The 18,494-nt window shown below is 39.2% G+C and overlaps 1 protein-coding gene across 1 annotated transcript in view; it reads right to left on the bottom strand.

Annotated features, from left to right (window-relative positions):
- The window catches only part of mzt2b (mitotic spindle organizing protein 2B), a 37,847-nt gene extending 19,694 nt beyond the window's left edge, over nt 1–18,153 (bottom strand). The window contains exons 1-3 of the mRNA XM_059988437.1: nt 18,038–18,153; nt 11,384–11,590; nt 7,567–7,715 (exon numbers count right to left, since the gene is read on the bottom strand). Coding sequence (XP_059844420.1) covers nt 7,567–7,715; nt 11,384–11,565 — 331 coding nt within the window. The 5' untranslated portion in view covers nt 11,566–11,590; nt 18,038–18,153. The remainder of the gene's footprint in view (nt 1–7,566; nt 7,716–11,383; nt 11,591–18,037) is intronic.
- Between the last annotated feature and the right edge of the window lie 341 nt (nt 18,154–18,494).

The raw sequence follows: 18,494 nt of genomic DNA, 5'->3' as shown, positions 1-18,494 counted from the left end.
CACCTTTGATACAGCCCATTACAGTGGTGTCATCAGCAAACTTGTATATAGTGTTGGAACTGTACTTAGCCATACAATCATAGGTGTAAAGTGAGTAGAGCAAGGGGCTGAGCAAATATCCCTGTGGTGCTCCTGTGCTGATGGAGATTATGGAGGAGATGTTTTTGCCAATCCAGACTGACTGGGGTTCTTGGTGGAGTAGCATTTGTTGTTAATTCTTGAATTGGAGAACTTTGAATGAAAAAAGCGATGCAGCAGACTTTAACACTGTAGATTAGTGATAATCCTTTTTGTCGTTATTCTCCCCTCTCACTGTGTTATACCCCTCTGTCCCTTTATTAGTGTCAGAGAGAATGCTTGTGGTATGTCGAATTGTCAGGTATACGATTAGTTTTTATTTTACTGTAGATCATGGTCTTTATCAGCAGTTACCACTCCACCTCCGCTGTTCAGACTTGCAACTGAACTATACCAGATACAGGAACATATCCCAAAATGAAATGCTTTCTGACACTCATCACCCACCTCCCACCAACTCTTGTCACATGGACACCATCAATTGCCACAATCTCTCTTATTCTCAAACATCTTTCCTCTGGGCTTTGACCTTTTGAAATAGCCCTACCTACAAGGCCTCTGGGCTATCTGCCACTCTGGCAAAGGAATTTCACATGGCGAAGCCTTTCAATTAAAATCTGCAGGATAGTCCACCAGCCTCTTACTTGAAGTTACCCAAACCTACATAACCATCTCCAGATACAGCCTGCTTTTTGGCAAAGGTCCAGTACAAGTAAATGACATTCTCTAAATATAGCTTCCATCTAATCATGAGTGCAATCAAAAGGAAATAATTAATCTAATGCTAGGTGCAGGTACAAAGCTTTAAAAGCCATATACTGTAAAAGCTTTCAGAATGTAATCTTGTTCCTGGTGCAATCATTGACTGTACAGGAACCCAGCAGATAAACTAATAAACGCAACCTGAGAAGGGTGAGAACAGGCAGCAAGAAAACTGGAAGGAACCAGGGGGACCTTGAGAGAGAGGTGAGCAAGCATCAGCAGGGTTGTAGACCACAATCTTAGTGCCCAGTCTTGGTGATCGATGGGCAGAAGAAAAGGAGAGTGCTGGGATTTTACTGCTCTTTGCGGAGATAAACGAATGTTCTAGTTCAAAGAGGAAAGATATGAGAATACATTAAAGAAGACAAGATGGAGAGAGGTACAGAAACTTAGTTCAATGCAAAGATACAAACCCAGGTTGATCTTTCATGAAGAATTTAGTTCAAACTGTTCTTTGGGCTCAAAAACCACCACTGACAACCAACATGAAAACTATTTAGAAAGAGTAATGAAGAAGTTTAAAATGTCCTCAATTTTATATTTTGTTTGGAAATTTATTTCCATGCAATGTCCTCAGGGGAATGGATTGCATTCTGTAACACCTTATATTAAAAATAAGGACTGCTATCCATTAAAGTAATTTACCTAAAGGGTGAGTGAGAGGATACAGAAATGCATGAGTGAGCAAGAGAGCACGTAAGACCCAATGCGAGTGCAACTGAGAGAATGAGTGAGAGTGAGAGAGTGAATGAGAATGAGTGGAAGTGAAGAGCAAGTGAGAGTGTTTTGGAACTAAAACTCAGCACCAAGTAAGCATGGAGGAGGAGGTTTGTATTTCTTAAATTTCTTAAAGGAAAACCTACCAGAAAGACTTATTCTTTACACTTAACATACTACAGATTAAATTATGCAAGGTTTTTATTTGCATTACCAAATTCTCATTTTGTTACAATGAAATATCTAAGAGGACCTGGTAAAATATACTTAGTGAGTCTGTGTGTCAAGCTTATTACACAATAGGGCCAAATACATCACAAAAATTAATATGCAATATAATATTTCAAACTGATACTGATTGTGGTATTTCTACCCATACTAAATTCTCATACCATCTCCATAGTGCCAATCTTACAAAAAACCTGCAACTTGCAATAAAATCTGTTTTCCTGTAAAACACAGCTGAATGTCTGGAGTTATTATTGAACATACAATTGAAACAACACTAGTCCAACAATAGAGATGTACATCTTACCTGAAGCTGTTCAGAAAAGCAAGAGAATGAGGAGGGGAACTTCTGGGATGGGCAGGGAAGAGAGACAATACAAACAAATACAGAATTTGCACAGAAAATAGGAGAATGGACACCATGTGCTAGGTTTCACTTGGCCATAAACAATGCCTCATTTCACAACCTAGCTCGGAAAACAATCCATTTAAAATTTAATTAATGACACCATTATTCAGTCCCATTTCTAAAAATTATTAGTTGTTATGTAAATTAAAGCTTTACATTTTTCTGCCTTGAGGTAATGATCCCAGGAAAACCAACTGTATATTAAGAAAACTTATTAAAATAAAGATACATTACTCCCTCTGATATAATTTGAATCCATATGCTCTTCAACACCAAAATATTCACAATAGCAGAAGATGTTGATTGAAAATAGCACTTTAACAATCAGTGAAATTTTCAGGGTATTTTGGTTCATAATGATAAAACTGTGGAAAAAAAAGCCTTCAATTACCTTCTACCTAAGTTAGAGAAGTCACTGGGAGATTGGCGAGAAAACCCAGGAAATTATAGACCAGTGAGTCTGAATTCAGTGGTAGGCAAGTTTTTGGAGAAGATCCTGAGAGGCAGGATTTATGAGTATTTAGAGAGACATAATCTGATTAAGGATAGTCAGCATGGCTTTGTCAAGGGCTATTATATGGAAATACTTTCTAGCAGGAGTTAAGCAATGTTTCCTGAAACCTTTTACAATGAGTATTCAAGGACGACATATTTTAGAATACAGTCTCTTCTTGGAAACTATCAAATAACATAATGAAAAACAAATGTCTTGCTGTTAATGGAGGAACCCTGCCCAACCAGTATGACAAAGTAACAGGTGTGTCCTTCAAGAAGACAATAAATAAATAGATGTTTTAAAGAGTGTTCCTTTGATAGAACTAATCAAGGTCAGAAATTTAATTAGAAAATAAAACTTTCTCAACTAATCTCAATTCAAAACAAGATCTACATTTGAGGGAAAGGATGCTTTGCTGGATGTCTCTTTTTGGCTGTGACCACAATTGTATGGCCTGGATAATGCACATGTTCCATTGTTATCTTTTGTGACTGCAGGATTTTAAAGGATGTTTGTGAATATCCTGTGATACGCAACATAGGACTTTATTTTGAACATAGTTCTATTTCATTGGGTATTTGTCATTGGAAATGTTTGGATATTAAAGTTTTATTTTAGACTATTTTAATTTTAAGTCTGTACTAATTTGATGAGTTTAACTATTTTTAGCGATGATTACTTAAAGCTGCAGGTGATGTTTATGCTCCATGCGATTTGGACAACTTAAACAAACTGTAGTATATTTTTAAGAGTATATGGGGAGATGTGGAAGGAAATGTAACTTTAGACTTAAAATTCTTCCTAGCTTTATATCTCTCTAAGTGATATACCATAGCCGATAGTTGGGTGCAGAGCAAACCTGGGCCATGACCTGTGTAAATGCCTACCTTGGACAACAAGATCAGTTTTCACTCTCTCTAGGAAATCACCAGATATCTACCCAGATGAAACCAGCATTGTGCAATTTATTATGCAAACTGACAACTATATTTTCAGGCTATGTCCGAGCAAGAGGATTATTCTTCTTTCCTGCTAAAACATGACTCTGTCTTCAACAATAGCATTATATGAACAAATACAGACAGTTGTGTGCTATTAGATCCCTAATATATTAGACCCCTGTAGAATCATGCCAAGTAAATTGAAGCTGTAACCCACGGGAAAAAAAAGGCTTTATACATTAATAGATAGTTTTACTCTGAATTTTGAATAGAAATCATTTTTAAAAACCGCATTATAAATCGTGATATTACCACATAATAAAAACATCAGCAATTCTGAAGTGGCTCCATTTGCATTCTAACCACCTGGGGCTAACTTTCTCTAATAGCTAAAGTATAAATCAATAGCAGCACAAAGTTAACTGCTGTCAAGAAATTTTACTGAGCAAGCCAGAAACTGAGCTCCAGATGCCTTGATAGATCTCTAGGTGCAACCCTAATTTCCAGATTGGAAGTGATATTCTGATGTTCTCTTATCCAACATTGCACAGCAAATTGGTTAAGATTGCAAGGAGTATTTTGACCTTCAGAGCAAGAGGAAATGAGTATAGAAACAGGGGTGCCTTGCTGAGGTTTTACAGAGTCTTGGGACACACCCTGGTTATTGTGTGGTATTTTGGTCTCCTTGGATGGGTATTTTTGCTCTAGAGGGATTGCAATGAAAATTCCTGAAGACTAATTCCAAGGATGACAACACCGATGTACAAATAGTGATTAGGATAACTGGGTTTAGATTCAAGGGAAAAGAGGCACCCTTTGGTGAAGCTTCTAAAATTCCAATGAGACTGCAGAAATAGGAAATATGTTCCTATGATGGAGATATTCAAAACCAAGGGATATAGCCTAAGTGTACAGGGTAAGCCATTTAGGACTAAGATGAAGGGAAAATTCTTCAGCCAAAGAAGAGGTGAATCACTAGAATTCTCCATTACAAAAGCCAGTTTGAGGCAAATTTTTTAAATATATACAATGTGGCTAAATAAATTGAAGAGGGTAGAGCTGTAGATGTAGTGTATACAGATTTCAGCAAGGCATTTGATAAGGTACCCCATGCAAGGCTTATTGAGAAAGTAAAGAGGCATGGGATCCGAGGGGACATTGCTTTGTGGATCCAGAACTGGCTTGCCCACAGAAGGCAAAGAGTGGTTACAGATGGGTCATATTCTGCATGGAGGTCGGTGACCAGTGGTGTGCCTCAGGGATCTGTTCTGGAACCACTACTGTTTGTGATCTTTATAAATGACCTGGATGAGGAAGTGGAGGGATAGGTTAGTAAATTTGCTGATGACACAAAGGTTGGGGGTGTTGTGGATAGTGTGGAGGCTGTCAGAGGTTACAGCAGGACATTGATAGGATGCAAAATTGGGCTGAGAAGTGGCAGATGGAGTTCAACCCAAATAGGTGTGAGGTGGTTCATTTCGGTAGGTAGAATATGATGGCAGAATACAGCATTAATGGTAAGACTCTTGGCAGTGTGGAGAATCAGAGGTATCTTGGGGTCCAAGTCCATAGGACACTCAAAGCTGCTACGCAGGTTGACTTTGTAGTCAAGAAGGCATATGGTGTAATGGCCTTCATCAATCATGGGATTGAATTTAAGAGCTGAGAGGTAATACTGCAGCTATATAGGACCATGGTCAGACCCCACTTGGAGTACTGTGCTCAATTTTGGTCGCCTCACTACAGGAAGGACGTGGAAACCATAGAAAGGGTGCAGAGGGGATTTACAAGGATGTTGCCTGGATTGAGGAGTATGCCTTATGAGAATAGATTGAGTGAAGTCAGCCTTTTTGTTAAGGATACGGCCTGAACACTGGGTCGAAGGGCCTCTGCTGATAGCTCTGGACCACGACAGCCCTTAATTTCTGCCTTCTTTCACCTGGCCATGTGGGTTTTGACCCAGCCCCTTTCCTTATTGGACTTTCGCCAATTATTCACTATCTCCTCACTAGCACCTACCTGTTTCTGTTTTCACTCATTACCTGGACCATTTAACCCCTGCCTTGACTCACATTCTCTGCCAGTTTGTCCCAGCTTTGACCTGAGTTGTTCTAGCTTGCCATTGTGACTGCTGCCAACTGATTTTGCTGGACTCTGTGTTTCTGGATTTTGCCTGTTTTGGAACCTGATTTTCACCTGTGTGCTCTGGATTGTCTGTCCTTGCTGGACTGCCTTTCCTGGGTAAGACCTCTGCCTGCCATTCTGGATTTATGCCTGCCTCCTGTTTTTGAAAGACTGTTGCTCTTGTGCTCCCTAATAAATTCTGGTAAAAGAGCATTCATTGGTCTGCACTTGAGTCCTACTGTAACTTGACCCAACCTGACACTTTTCTCCTTGGAGTGACAGAGGATGAGAGGTGACCTGATTGAGGAGTACAAGATAATGAGAGGCATTGATTGTGTGGATAGTCAGAGGCTTTTCCCCAGGGCTGAAATGGCTAGCATGAGAGGGCATAGTTTTAAGGTACTTGGAAGTGGGTACAGAGGAGATGACAGAGGTAAGTTTTTTTTTACGCAGAGAGTGGTGAGTGTGTGGAATGGGCTGCCGGCAGTGGTAGTGGAGGTGGAAATAATAGGGTCTTTTAAGAGACTCCTGGATAGGTACATGAAGCTTAGAGAAATAGAGGGCTATGGGTAAGTCTAGATAGTTCTAAGGTAAGGATGTGTTTGGCATAACTTTGTGGCTGAAGGGCCTGTACTGTGCTGTAGGTTTTCTATGTTTCTAAGGAGTTAGATAAACAACCATTGGCTAAGGAAATCAAAGAGCTGGAAAGAAATTAGGAACAGAATATTGATTGGCCATGATCACATTTAAAGCAGAACAGGCTGTAAAATGTGGAATAGCCTACACCTGACACCTGCTGTTAAATTCTGTTGCTCTCTGAAAAGTCCCAGTCTCAATGCTCAATCTGTGTCAAGTCAGCTGGGTTAGATAATGACGCTATAACTGCAAAAAAAACTTGTTCCATTGTCCTAAACAGGGCATAAGTGAGGGTAAGGGAGGAAAACAAAATCATCCACTAATTTCCCCCTAAGGGAAAGTACTAAACATCTACAAAAGGAAAAAAATCAGTCTTGGCTTCCAGCACTCATTCTCTGGGATGCATAAATTAACATAAAGTGCCCAGCACCTGTGAACTTTTCTCCAAGATGAATTAACATCTTGTAAGGAGGGGAACAAAGTCAGTATTAGGATAGTTATGATAAAAGATAGGAATATTGTGAGCTGGGGTTGTTCATTAAAAATAATTTTCCCATGTTGAAGTTTATTTTACTTTAACTATTATTTCACTCACTATTGTGTGGCTGAGAGCTTGGTAGTGTACTTGTGAACTATCTCTACTGGTTTAATTTTGAATTGTGGAATCTGCAACTGATTAGTTTTGAGAAAACATTGGCTCCAACTTCACTTCTTTCAGAGAATATCTCTCCACAAACTGCACACCTTACATAGTGAACTGACTATGCCAGTGATCACAGACATATGCTGTACTTTTCAGATTCAGAATAAACCTGAAAGCACTAGTGGTGCAAATGTAACTCCTCTTTTGAGACAGATCTAAATAAATTCAGACTAGTGGAAAGAACTGAGCTAATTAAAACTGATTTTTAAATTAATTGGACCCATTCTTCAGATAACATTTGGATTAAATGCATTTTACCATGTTATAAATTCAACATTTCATCAATAATATTTGTCTCAATCTGTTGGTCTTTCAGATTCTGTAAATCTTTACAAAATTTCAACAACGTCACTGGAGTATGTAATCTATATGTGAATAATTGAATTTAAGATATACCTGCAAAGTATGTATTGTTTGTCCAATAGTAATTATTTTGGGTTATACTTCCACCAGTCAATTGTTCATTACTTACCTCTGGAGTCTGCCAAACTGCTCTGTGTTGTTGTGGATGGTGTTTCAGTTGAGGATACCTCTGCAATTTTGTGTCCTGCACACATAGCTTTCAGCATCTGGAAAACTGCCAATGGAGCTACATTCATCTTCAACAGATCCACAATTATTCTGATGGCCAGAATACAAAACAGACATTAGATGAACCAGACCATTTCAACAATCAATAAATATGCACAGATACACTGATTCTCTACTTGTGTATTGTTTCATCTGAAGGAATATCACAAAGATATACATAATTATTTGGTATGAAATGCTGGAAAAGTTGTTAAAATATACGGAACAGCAATTATGAAGTCCACTCTATTAATATAAAAGTTAATGGCAAATACTTCAAAGATTAAAAAAAAATGGCTTGTGGAAAGCTGTGAGAGTCATTTGTAGAAAGGCATATTACAAAGCCATGTAAATTAAAATCAATGTTTTCTTTTGAAAAAGTATAATTCTGAAACAAACTCCACATGAATGATGGAGATTACTGCAACTTCAAAGAAAAAACTAGAATGACTACAAACACAAGGAAACAGCAACATAATGCAATTTAAACAGCATAGACTCAACACTGAAGAGCTATTTGCAGAATTACATGATTCAAAATAAGCTCAGATTTACAGGTTTTGTTCTTGAGAGACAATGAATTCTAAAGCAGGCAAACAGGCATTCTTCTCATTGATTTCTCAGTAATTTAGCTTAGGAACAGTAAACGATAAATGATCACATAGAAATACACGAGTGAGATGACATCTGTGAGAGAAGACGTTAACCTCTATCGGAAGAAAAAATATATAGCATTCAAAAAGAAATGGGGTGAATGGGATGTATTGGAAGAATTAATGGATGCTCCTATCACTGTAATGATAAAGTGTTCAATGAATTAAGAAAATGTGACATTTTTTTCCATAAATGGAAATAAGATACACGGAATTCCAATATGCATTAGTAATGTTGATTAGGTAACAAATATTGGCCAAGACTCCAGGAAAATTATTTAAATACATTGAAAGTACCAGATAAGAGATGGATAGGATTAAGTTAAACGGGAATATTAGCCATTCATTGAACCAATGCAGAAAAAAAAAATTAAGATACACATCTGCCCAAACCTAACTGTACAGTATGTGGGGCTGAATGGATATAGCAGATATTAATTCAAACAAGAACCAGTCTTCAGTTCTAAATGTAAATCACAAGCAGTAAACAGCTTGTAGGTAAAAGGACAGCATTACAAACAAACTGCACTGACTACAGTGCATAGTTGCTGGCTGCTCGAGATATTATTTGCAATGTGAAATGATAATGAGATGTTCTGGTCTGCATCAGCCAAATGTATGACAATGGGTAAGCACAAGAGATTCTGCAGATGCTGATAATACAGAGTAACACAAACAAAATGATGGAGGAGCTCAGAGGTCAAGCAGCATCTATGGAGTGGAATAAATAACTGATGTTTCAGACCAACACCCTTCATCAGGATCTCAGCCTGAAACGTCAATTATTTGTTTAATAGATGCCACATGACCTGGTGAGTTCCTCCAGCAAAATATATATTCTAAGACAATGGAGTATGCTAATTGACCCTCATCAAACCCCACAACACTGGCTGTTATTTGCAACATGGTAATGATGTTCAAGAAAGTTTGCAGACCAGACTAATATTGTGACTTAGCAGGTCAAATGAGGTCAGCGCACAGCTATTTTAACAATTGTTGGGATACTGGTGTACTCAAAGCATCAGTACTCAAGACGTTTATTTTGGTTGTCTGGAACTATGTTCCCAGAAGCATTCAGACCATCTGTATAAATTACTTCATCCCAGTAAAGTTGTTTGAACTTTCAGAGGTGTGTCCAACTGTAGATAAGTAATTCAAAGTACGGTCAAACCCAAAATATTTAAGTAAACAATGTCATTATAACTATTGAAATTTCATTGAATCATCTGCTGTTACCTTTGATCTTAGGGGTAAAAAAAATTGATTGTACGTTGAGTTTGAGCAACTCTACCAAGACAGTCTACAGGAAAATGCCTGCTTGTCATGATGAATAAAGACCTTTATAGCACCAGTTTCAGTGTCTCTCTGGGTGACTAAGTCACAACACTATTTAGCAATGCTTATTGAAGCCTCGACCTAAGTTTCTCACTCAGATCTCCAAAGGGGGCAATTGAACCACAAACTTCTGATTGGAGACAAATAAGCCATTAAGCTCAGCTACAGACTATCAAACAGAAGTAGTAGACATCTTACTTTGAAGTTTCATGCCTAAACAAAATCTTTTTCAGAACTCATGAACTCATCGATTTCATCCACCTTGCCACCTGCCCTCAAATTCAACTATCCATTTCCAGCATTTCCCTTCCCTTTCTTGATCTCACTGTCTTTATCTCTGGAAACAGCTTATCCACCGATGTCTATTATAAACGACAGACTCTCACAGCTACCTGGACTAAACTTCGTCCCACGCTGCTAGTTGTAAAAACGCAATCCTTTTCGCTAAATTCCTCCATCTCCACTGCATCTGCTCTCAGGATGAGGCTTTTCATTCTAGAACGAAGGAGATGTCCTCCTTTTTCAAAGAAAGGGGCTTCCCTTACTCCATCATCAACACTGCCCTCAACCGCATCTCTTCCATTTCACACATTTCTTAACTGATCCTCCCGCCACACTACCAGGAGGAACCCTAGTTCCTCTTGTCCTCACCTACCGACCCAGTAGCTTCCGTGCCCAGCACATAATTCTCCAAAACTTCTGACCCCTCAACTGGATCCCACCACCTAATACACCATTCTTCTCCCCCCCCACCCCCCACTTTCTTCAGGGATCACTCCCTATATAACTCCCTTGTCCATTCGTCCCTCCCCATTGATCTCCCTCTTGGAACTTATACTTGCAAGCCGAACAAGTGCTACACATGACCCTACACTTCCCCCCTCACTACCATTCAGAGCCCCAAGCAGTCCTTCCAGGTGAGGCAACACTTCACCTGTGACTTGGGGTCATATATTTTGTTCAGTACCCCTGGTGGGGCCTCTTGTACATTGGTAAGACCCAACGTAGATTGGGAGACTGCTTCACCAAGCATCTACATTCTGTCTGCCAGAACAAGCAGAATCTCCCAGTGGCCACCCATTTTAATTCCACTTCCCATTCTGTTACGTTCATCCATGGCCTCCTCCACTGTCAGGATAAGGCCACACTTGAGTTAGAGGAACACCTTATATTCTGTTTGGGTAGCCTCCAACCTGATGGCATAAGCATCAATTTCTCAAACTTCCAATAATGTCTCCCTCTCTCCCCCCCCCCCCTTACCTATCTCCCATTCCCTTGTCCCCGACTTTTCTTTCTTCCATAGCCTTCTGTCTGTTTCACCAATCAACTTCCCAGCTCCTTGCTCCATCCCTCTCTCTCCAAGTTTCACCTTCACCTGGCATTTCTCTCTCCCCTCCCCCTGCCTTTCAAGTCTACTCCTTAGCTTTTTATCTCCAATCCTGCTGAAGACGTCTAGTGTACTTTTTTCCGTAGATGCTGCCTGGCCTACTGAGTTCCTCCAGCATTTTGTGTGTGTTGTTCTTTTTTTCAACATCATTATATTTGGAAATGATTTCCTTCAATTACACCTTTACAAAGACTGATGAAATAAATTGCTATAATTATGAAAAGCTTTATGCAATATTTTAATCACAATTGAAAAATATTTGGAAATATACAGTGGCGTATTCACTGCTAAATAAGGAACTACACCAGCCAATCTCAACTTTTCATAACTATTTCTGAACTTACTTAAACACTTCTTGGTCCATAGCAACACCAGCTGCCTGGGTAAGCTCATACAGCTCCAGCTCTTCTGCGTTGAGGACTTTCTTCTTCTTGACTGCATATTTTTGTACATTTCCACTGACAGTGGCCAAGAGAGTCTGCTGTGCATCTAGGCCAGATATTCCAGCCTGCTGTGGTACGGCCATATTATCACTGGAGCAAACCTTCACACTGAAATCCAATAAATAACAAACTGTTCTCTATTGTGTCAAGTAAAATCCAACATTCCCAGCTATACATACATAAAGTTCAAAGTACAAAGTATGTATATGCTACCATATACTACTTTGACATTCATTTCCAAATAGGTATTTACAGGGGGAAAAAATAGAATTTTACAAAAAATCTACACATAAACAGAAATAGACTGACAAACAACTGATGTACAAAAGACAAACTGTAAATAAAGATAATACTGAGAATCTGAGTTGTAAAGAGTCATTGAGAGTAAGCCTGTATGTTGTAGAATCAAATCAGAGTGGTGCTGAATCAAATTATCTATGCAGGTTGAGGAGCCTGGTGGTGTGGGACTGCTGTATCTGCTAAAACTGCTGTATCTCCTGTCCAATAATAATAGCAAGAAGAGAGCACGGCCTGGATGGGCAGGGGGTGGTCTTTGATGATAGATGATGTTTTCTTGTGACAGTGCTCAAAGTTAGAAGTACATATATGTTACCATATACAACAATGACATTCATTTTTCACAGGCATATTCAATAAAACCATAGAACAACAACGGTAACAGAATCAATGAAAGACCACAACTTGGGCATTCAACTTGTGTGCAAAGGACAACAAACTGCAAGTACAAAAAGAAAGTAATAGTAATAAATAATCAAACAATAAATATCGAGAACATAAGATGAAGAATCCTGGAAAGTGAGTCTGTAAGATGTGGGAACTTTGAAATGATGAAGTGTGAAATTGATTGAAGTTATCTTCTTTGGTTCAAGAACCTGATATTTGAGAGGTAACAATTGTTCCTGAACCTGGTAATGTGAGTGCCAAGGCTCCTGACTTTCCTGATGACAACAGTGAGTAGAGAGCATGTCCTGTGTGGCGGGGGTCCCTGATAATAGATGCTGCTTTCGTGCAACAACGCTTTGTGTAGATGTGCTCAATGGTGGTGATCAATGTAAATATACTCAAAGGCGAGAAGGTTTCCCCTCTAATAGATTGGCTGTATCCATTACTTTCTGTAGCCTTTTCCATTCTTGAGCATTGGTAGTTCTACACCAGGCCATGAAGCAACCAATCAGGATAGTTTCCACTGTGCATCTATAGAAGTTGTCAATGTTTTTGCTGACATGCCAAATCTATGCAAATCTCAAAACAAGTAGAGGCACTGCCATGCCTTCTTTGTGATGACACAATTTAGCTGGTCTCAGGGCATATCTTCTGATATGTTAATACCAATGTTGGATCCAACTGTTCAATTTTAATTGTCATTTTCTTTGTAATTAACAATTAGTTATCTGCTTAGATTTTAAATAGCCTTTATGTACATAATAGTTTAATATGAGAAGTGTAAAGTGGCTTTACAAAGTATAATTCTGGAAACTTTGTACTATATTAATTGGCTGGTATTTTCTCATTGGTTAACTTTTTACTTCCATATTGAATAAGTATTTTCCAATTGGTTCTCTCTTATCTATGGAATTTTTCTTAGCTCTGTGGTATAAAAGTAGCTATTTTGTGCTAGGTACCATCTTCCTTTTCTTTAGATCCTCTCTTCAAGTAGTAAGACCCCTGTCACTATTCTGTTCCTGCTTTCTTTGTTCTATCAACTCTTAATAAAACAATTGTGAAACAACAAGTTTTATGAGTCATACCTGACTTCTGAAAAAACCTTGGATTTAAATCCCAGAAACAACATTTTTGGCTTAGTTGGCAGAGATATTCTGAAGCTGAAAATTGGTTGCACTCAAAGACAAAGCAGGCAATTTTTAGTGTGCAACAAACAGGTAAGAACTTCCTCTGTTCCTTTGCTATCTGAGAAAAAATTTCTGGCTTTGAATATTGGATGGAAATCAGGATTGAGGGCTACTTCATAGCTATTTAAAAGAGAAACTGCTGTGGAAATATTGGTTGCAATCTATTTTGGTATCTGGTGAAGATAATGGTTGTACAATCTATTCAGATGTAAACTATATGGTCATGATCTATTTGATTAGTGGGTCAACATATGTGTTTGCGATGTATTTGGTTGCTGGAGCAATCCATTAATATTTTGAGATCTTGGAGTGATAAAAGTACATATGAAATAAGATTGAATCAAAACAATAGTCAAAGTCATGAAACTTACTAGGAACTCTTACCTGAATAAAACATCTCAGTTAGATAAAATCAGTGAAAAAATCCAGATGAAAAATACCACTGTAAAGCTTATGAAGAATAAGAAGGAATGTGTAAAAATCCAGAAAATGTCTGCTGCTGATTTAGAGATAAGACCGCGAGGCTAGTTTGATCGAATGCGTGAGTGATTGAAAGAGTTAACAGGGCGAGTAAAGTCTTTTACTAATCAAAAGACACATGAAACTTGTGATAAACCACAACAGCACGATAGAGACAATAAAAAGACTAGTGAGTATGCCTTTACATTGGCCGAACAAGTGCAAGAACAGCAGGGTAGTACAATCAATGTACATTGTATTAAGCTTCAAAGTGAACTAAAACAAAATCAGAAAAGAGAGCCTTGACTTCAAATGGGCGGTCTGTTGGTGACGCTTCAAGTGACACTGCTGGTGACACTTCTTCTGATGCTCCACCCTAGTAAACATCTACCTCTGAAACTTCATCTGAGGAATTACAGCTTACATCGGACAGACCTCCGAGAGGCAGAGACGCCATGTGAACTCTGAAAAGTGACAGGTGGACATGCTATGGACTCTACAGCGGCCCCTAGCAACTAAAGTGAGAATGGCAGTGATGAAATAATATGATTGACAGCTATAAATTAGAATCAGAATCAGGTTTATTATCACTGGCATGTGATGTGAAATTTGTTAACTTAGCAGAAGCAGTTCAATGCAATACATAATATAGAAAAGAAAAAATAAATAAATATAATAATAAATAAAATAAAAATAATAAGTCAATCAATTACAGTAAACGTATATTGAATAGATTAAAAAAGTGCAAAAAACAGAAATACTGTATATTTAAAAAATTAGGTAGTGTTCAAGGGTTCAATGTCCATTTAGGAATCAGATGGCAAGGGGAAGAAGCTGTTCCTGAAATGCTGAGTGTGTGCCTTCAGGCTTCTGTATTTCCTACCTGATGGTAACAGTGAAAAAAGGGCAGACTCTGGGTGCTGAAGGTCCTTTATAATGGACACTGCCTTTCTGAGACACTGCTCCCTAAAGATGTCCTGGGTACTTTGTAGTCTAGTACCCAAGATGGAGCTGACTAGAATTACAAACCTCTACAGCTTCTTTTGGTCCTGTATAGTGCTCCCCCCCCCCCCCCCGCCATACCAGACAGTGATACAGCCTGTAAGAATGATACAATTTACATCTATAGAGGTTTTTGAGTGTATTTGTTGACATACCAAATCTCTTCAAACTCCTAATGAAATATAGCTGCTGTCTTGCCTTCTTTATAACTACATCAATATGTTGGGACCAGGTTAGATTCTCAGAGATCTAACTTGTTCCAATAAAAGACCAAGGGAGTGAAGATAAACAGGATTGAAGATAAAACTATTGTTGATCAATGTATTGACAAGCTAGTAGCAGATCTCTCTGCACAGCAACACTGTTAAGGATCTTGTTCTTAAAATTATACTTTCTCCTTGCATTTGCCCTACCGAGGTGCAACAACTCACATTTATCTGGGTTAAACTTCATCTGCCATTTCTCAGCCCATAATTGCAACTGATCTATATTGTGATGTATTTTTTGTGAGTCTTGTACATTATCCACAAATCCACCAATCTTGATATCATCCACAAATTTACTAGCCCATCCTTCTACATTTTCATCCAGGCCATTTATATACATCACAAACAGCAGAAGTCCCAGCAGATTCCTACTGAACTCCACTAACTACAGACCTCCAGCTTGAATAAGTCCCTTCAACCACTACCCTCTCTTCAATGAGCAAGCCAGTTCTAAATCCAAACAGCCAATTTACTGCGGACCCCATGCATCTTAACCTTCTGGTAAAGTAAGTGGATACACACCAGACCTTTCAAGTGAGCTGAAGTGGTGCTGTCACTGACGATCAAGATAGAGGACAAGATTGCTTTATCGGAGGGAAATGAGAGCTAGCTGTGTTCTCTGTTTCTGAGACATGGCTTACTCTCCTTCCCACACTCCAAGGTGTTCTCAATCTACTGGATGGACTGGACAACAGCATCAGGAAAGGGCTAAGGCAGTGGCATCTACTTCATGATTAAAGCATATTGGTGCTCGGGCATAGTGGTTTTGCATCACTCTTGTTCTCCCAGTCTCAAACATCTGATAATTAGGTGCTGATTGTTTTACTTACCAAGAGAGATTTCTGCCATGATCCTAACTGCTGCTTACTGACTACTAACACTCAATGCACTGAGTGCCATGATTAACAAATAAGAATTGGCTTACCTGGACGCCTTTCATATCCTTGCTGGGGATTTCAGTCAGGCTAATTTGAAGAAATCTCTGCCCAATTGCTACTAGTATATCACCTGCAGCACCAGAGGACCCAACGCACTCAACCTCTGCCACACTACCATCGAGAATGCCTACTGTTCCACCCCTCAACCACATTTCAGGAAATCTAACCATCTGGCTGTCCTCCTCCTTCCTGCATATAGGCAGAGACTAAAGAGCCATGCATAAAAGCCCAAACAAGCAAGACATCCAGCAACATGATTCAAGAGATAAAGACGTATGGATTCAGGATGAGTTACAAATTTTAAATTGGCTTGCCCATAGAAGACAGACCTTAGGGGTGAAAAGCTGTGTTTTTCTGGCTGGAGGTCTGCGATCAGTGGTGTTCTGCAAGGATTGGTGCTGGGACCTTTTTTGTTTGTGATATATATCAATGATTTGGATGAATTACAGATAGGTGGGTTAGCACGTTTGTGGATGACATCAAGATTGGTGGAGTTGTGGACAGTATAAAAGATATCAAAGAACACTACAGGATATAATTATAGATATGGACAGAGACGTTATCCAGGAAAATGCAAGGTGTTGCACTTTGGGAGGTCACATAAAAGTAGAAAGTACACAGTTATTGGTAGACCCCTTTACAACATTAAAGTAGAGGGAACTTGGGGTCCACGTCCATAGTTCACTGTCTAAGCAAGTGGATAAGGTGATTATGAAGGCATATGAAATGCTTGCTTCCATTGGTAGGGTTGCTGAGTATCATAGTGAGGAAGTCATGCTGCAGTCATATAAAACTTTATTCAGATTACACCTGGAGTATTGTGAGCATTTTAGCTAAAAGGAGAAGCTGGACAAATGTGGGTTGATTACTCGGAGCACTAGAGGCTGAGGAAAGACCTGAAAAAAGAATGTTGAACACTAGAGGACATAGCTTTAAGGTGAGAAGGGGAAGTTTGAAAGAGATTCAGAAGGCAAGTTTTTTTAAAAAAAGTAAAAATAACAAGCTGCTGGAGGAACCAATGGGCTGGACAGTCTCTGTAGATGCAAAAGCACAATCATCATTATAAGTCAACACCCGACTGGAGTCCTGATACAAGGTCTCAACCCAAAGCGTCAACTATTCCTTTGCCTCCACAGATGTTGCCTGACCCACTTAGTTTCTCCAGCTGTGTGTTTTTTCATTCCAGTCTTTTGACTCATGCAGGATCTTCATATGCAGTCTCGACCTGAAATACTAATTCTCCTTTGTTCCTTGATCACCCACTGATGCTGCCTGACACACTGGGTTCCTCCAGTAGCTAATCTTTCCTTAAAATGTAATTGCATTGTAAATCTCCTTTCAACTTTACCCCTCCCACCTTAAAGCTATACATTTTAATATTTTACAGAGTGGTAGGTACCTGGAAGGCACTGTTGAGGAAGTTGTGGAAACGGATAAATTAGCAACGTTTACGAGGCACTTGGAAAGACACTTCAACAGGGAAAGAATGAAGATAAGCGGACCATGTGCAGATAGATGTGCTTTTAAAAAAGAATCATGGTCGCCACAGGCATTGATGACAGAAGACCTGTTTCTGTGTTCTATGTTCCACACTTTATGTTCTATTGGTACCAACTAATAAAAAAAACCCCACAAATTGTTATGTTCATTCCTTGACGGACAAGGAGATACTGTACATACTGCTATATTATCCAAGGGAAAACTCAGGCTTAAAAGTAATTGGATTAATACATTTTCAGGCTGAATTGAATAAATGTTCCTTCAAAATAATTGACTTCAAGACTTTCACTTGTTATTAAACAAGATGATGGAATTTATAATTCAATACATTGATCGTATTGGTACGGACAACTGAGCAATTGATAAGGTAACCTGTCTGATGAACGATCGGCCCGCACAGCGCGGGAAGCCCGAATTACGTTAGTGCCCACTCCTCCACATCTTCCCTCTCCACCCACCAGCCCCCGAAGCTCCGCTTTCTCCACCGCCCAAAACCCCGGAGCACTCCCGGTTATTTACCTGCTCTTCCCTAGCAACCGCCCGCCTTCGCATCCACGGCCGCTCCTCGGTCCGGCGGAAAACACGAAGCCTGTGCAAACGGTCCTAGGGGCGCGCCCTCCACAAAAGGAAGTCGCAGCGCCTCCAAGCGATTCAGGCAGGTTCTGCAAGGATCTGATGTTGGCGGGTGGGAGACAGCAATGGGAGGGCCAACAATCATCAAAAAATCTATTTTTATGTTGTTTTTATTTCGCATAGCAAAATCTTAAACAAACATGTTAACAAGGCTGTCAGTTCTCAGTCTGGATAGCTTGCTTTCAGAACTAGATATCTTCTTACCTATAATGAACAAAAGACAATGTATTTTTCTCAGTTTATAAGATTAGGACCCTACAGATGGAGAGCAGCAACAAATATCATCAGACCTTTGGCCTATTGATAAATAATTATTCATAATTATTTGGAAGAGTATTTGTTT

The sequence above is a fragment of the Hypanus sabinus genome, chromosome 13 (genome assembly GCF_030144855.1).
Source record: "Hypanus sabinus isolate sHypSab1 chromosome 13, sHypSab1.hap1, whole genome shotgun sequence".
Lineage (NCBI taxonomy): Eukaryota > Metazoa > Chordata > Chondrichthyes > Myliobatiformes > Dasyatidae > Hypanus > Hypanus sabinus.
Note: the sequence above shows the minus strand (reverse complement) of the source record. Positions and strands in the feature narration are given on the sequence as shown.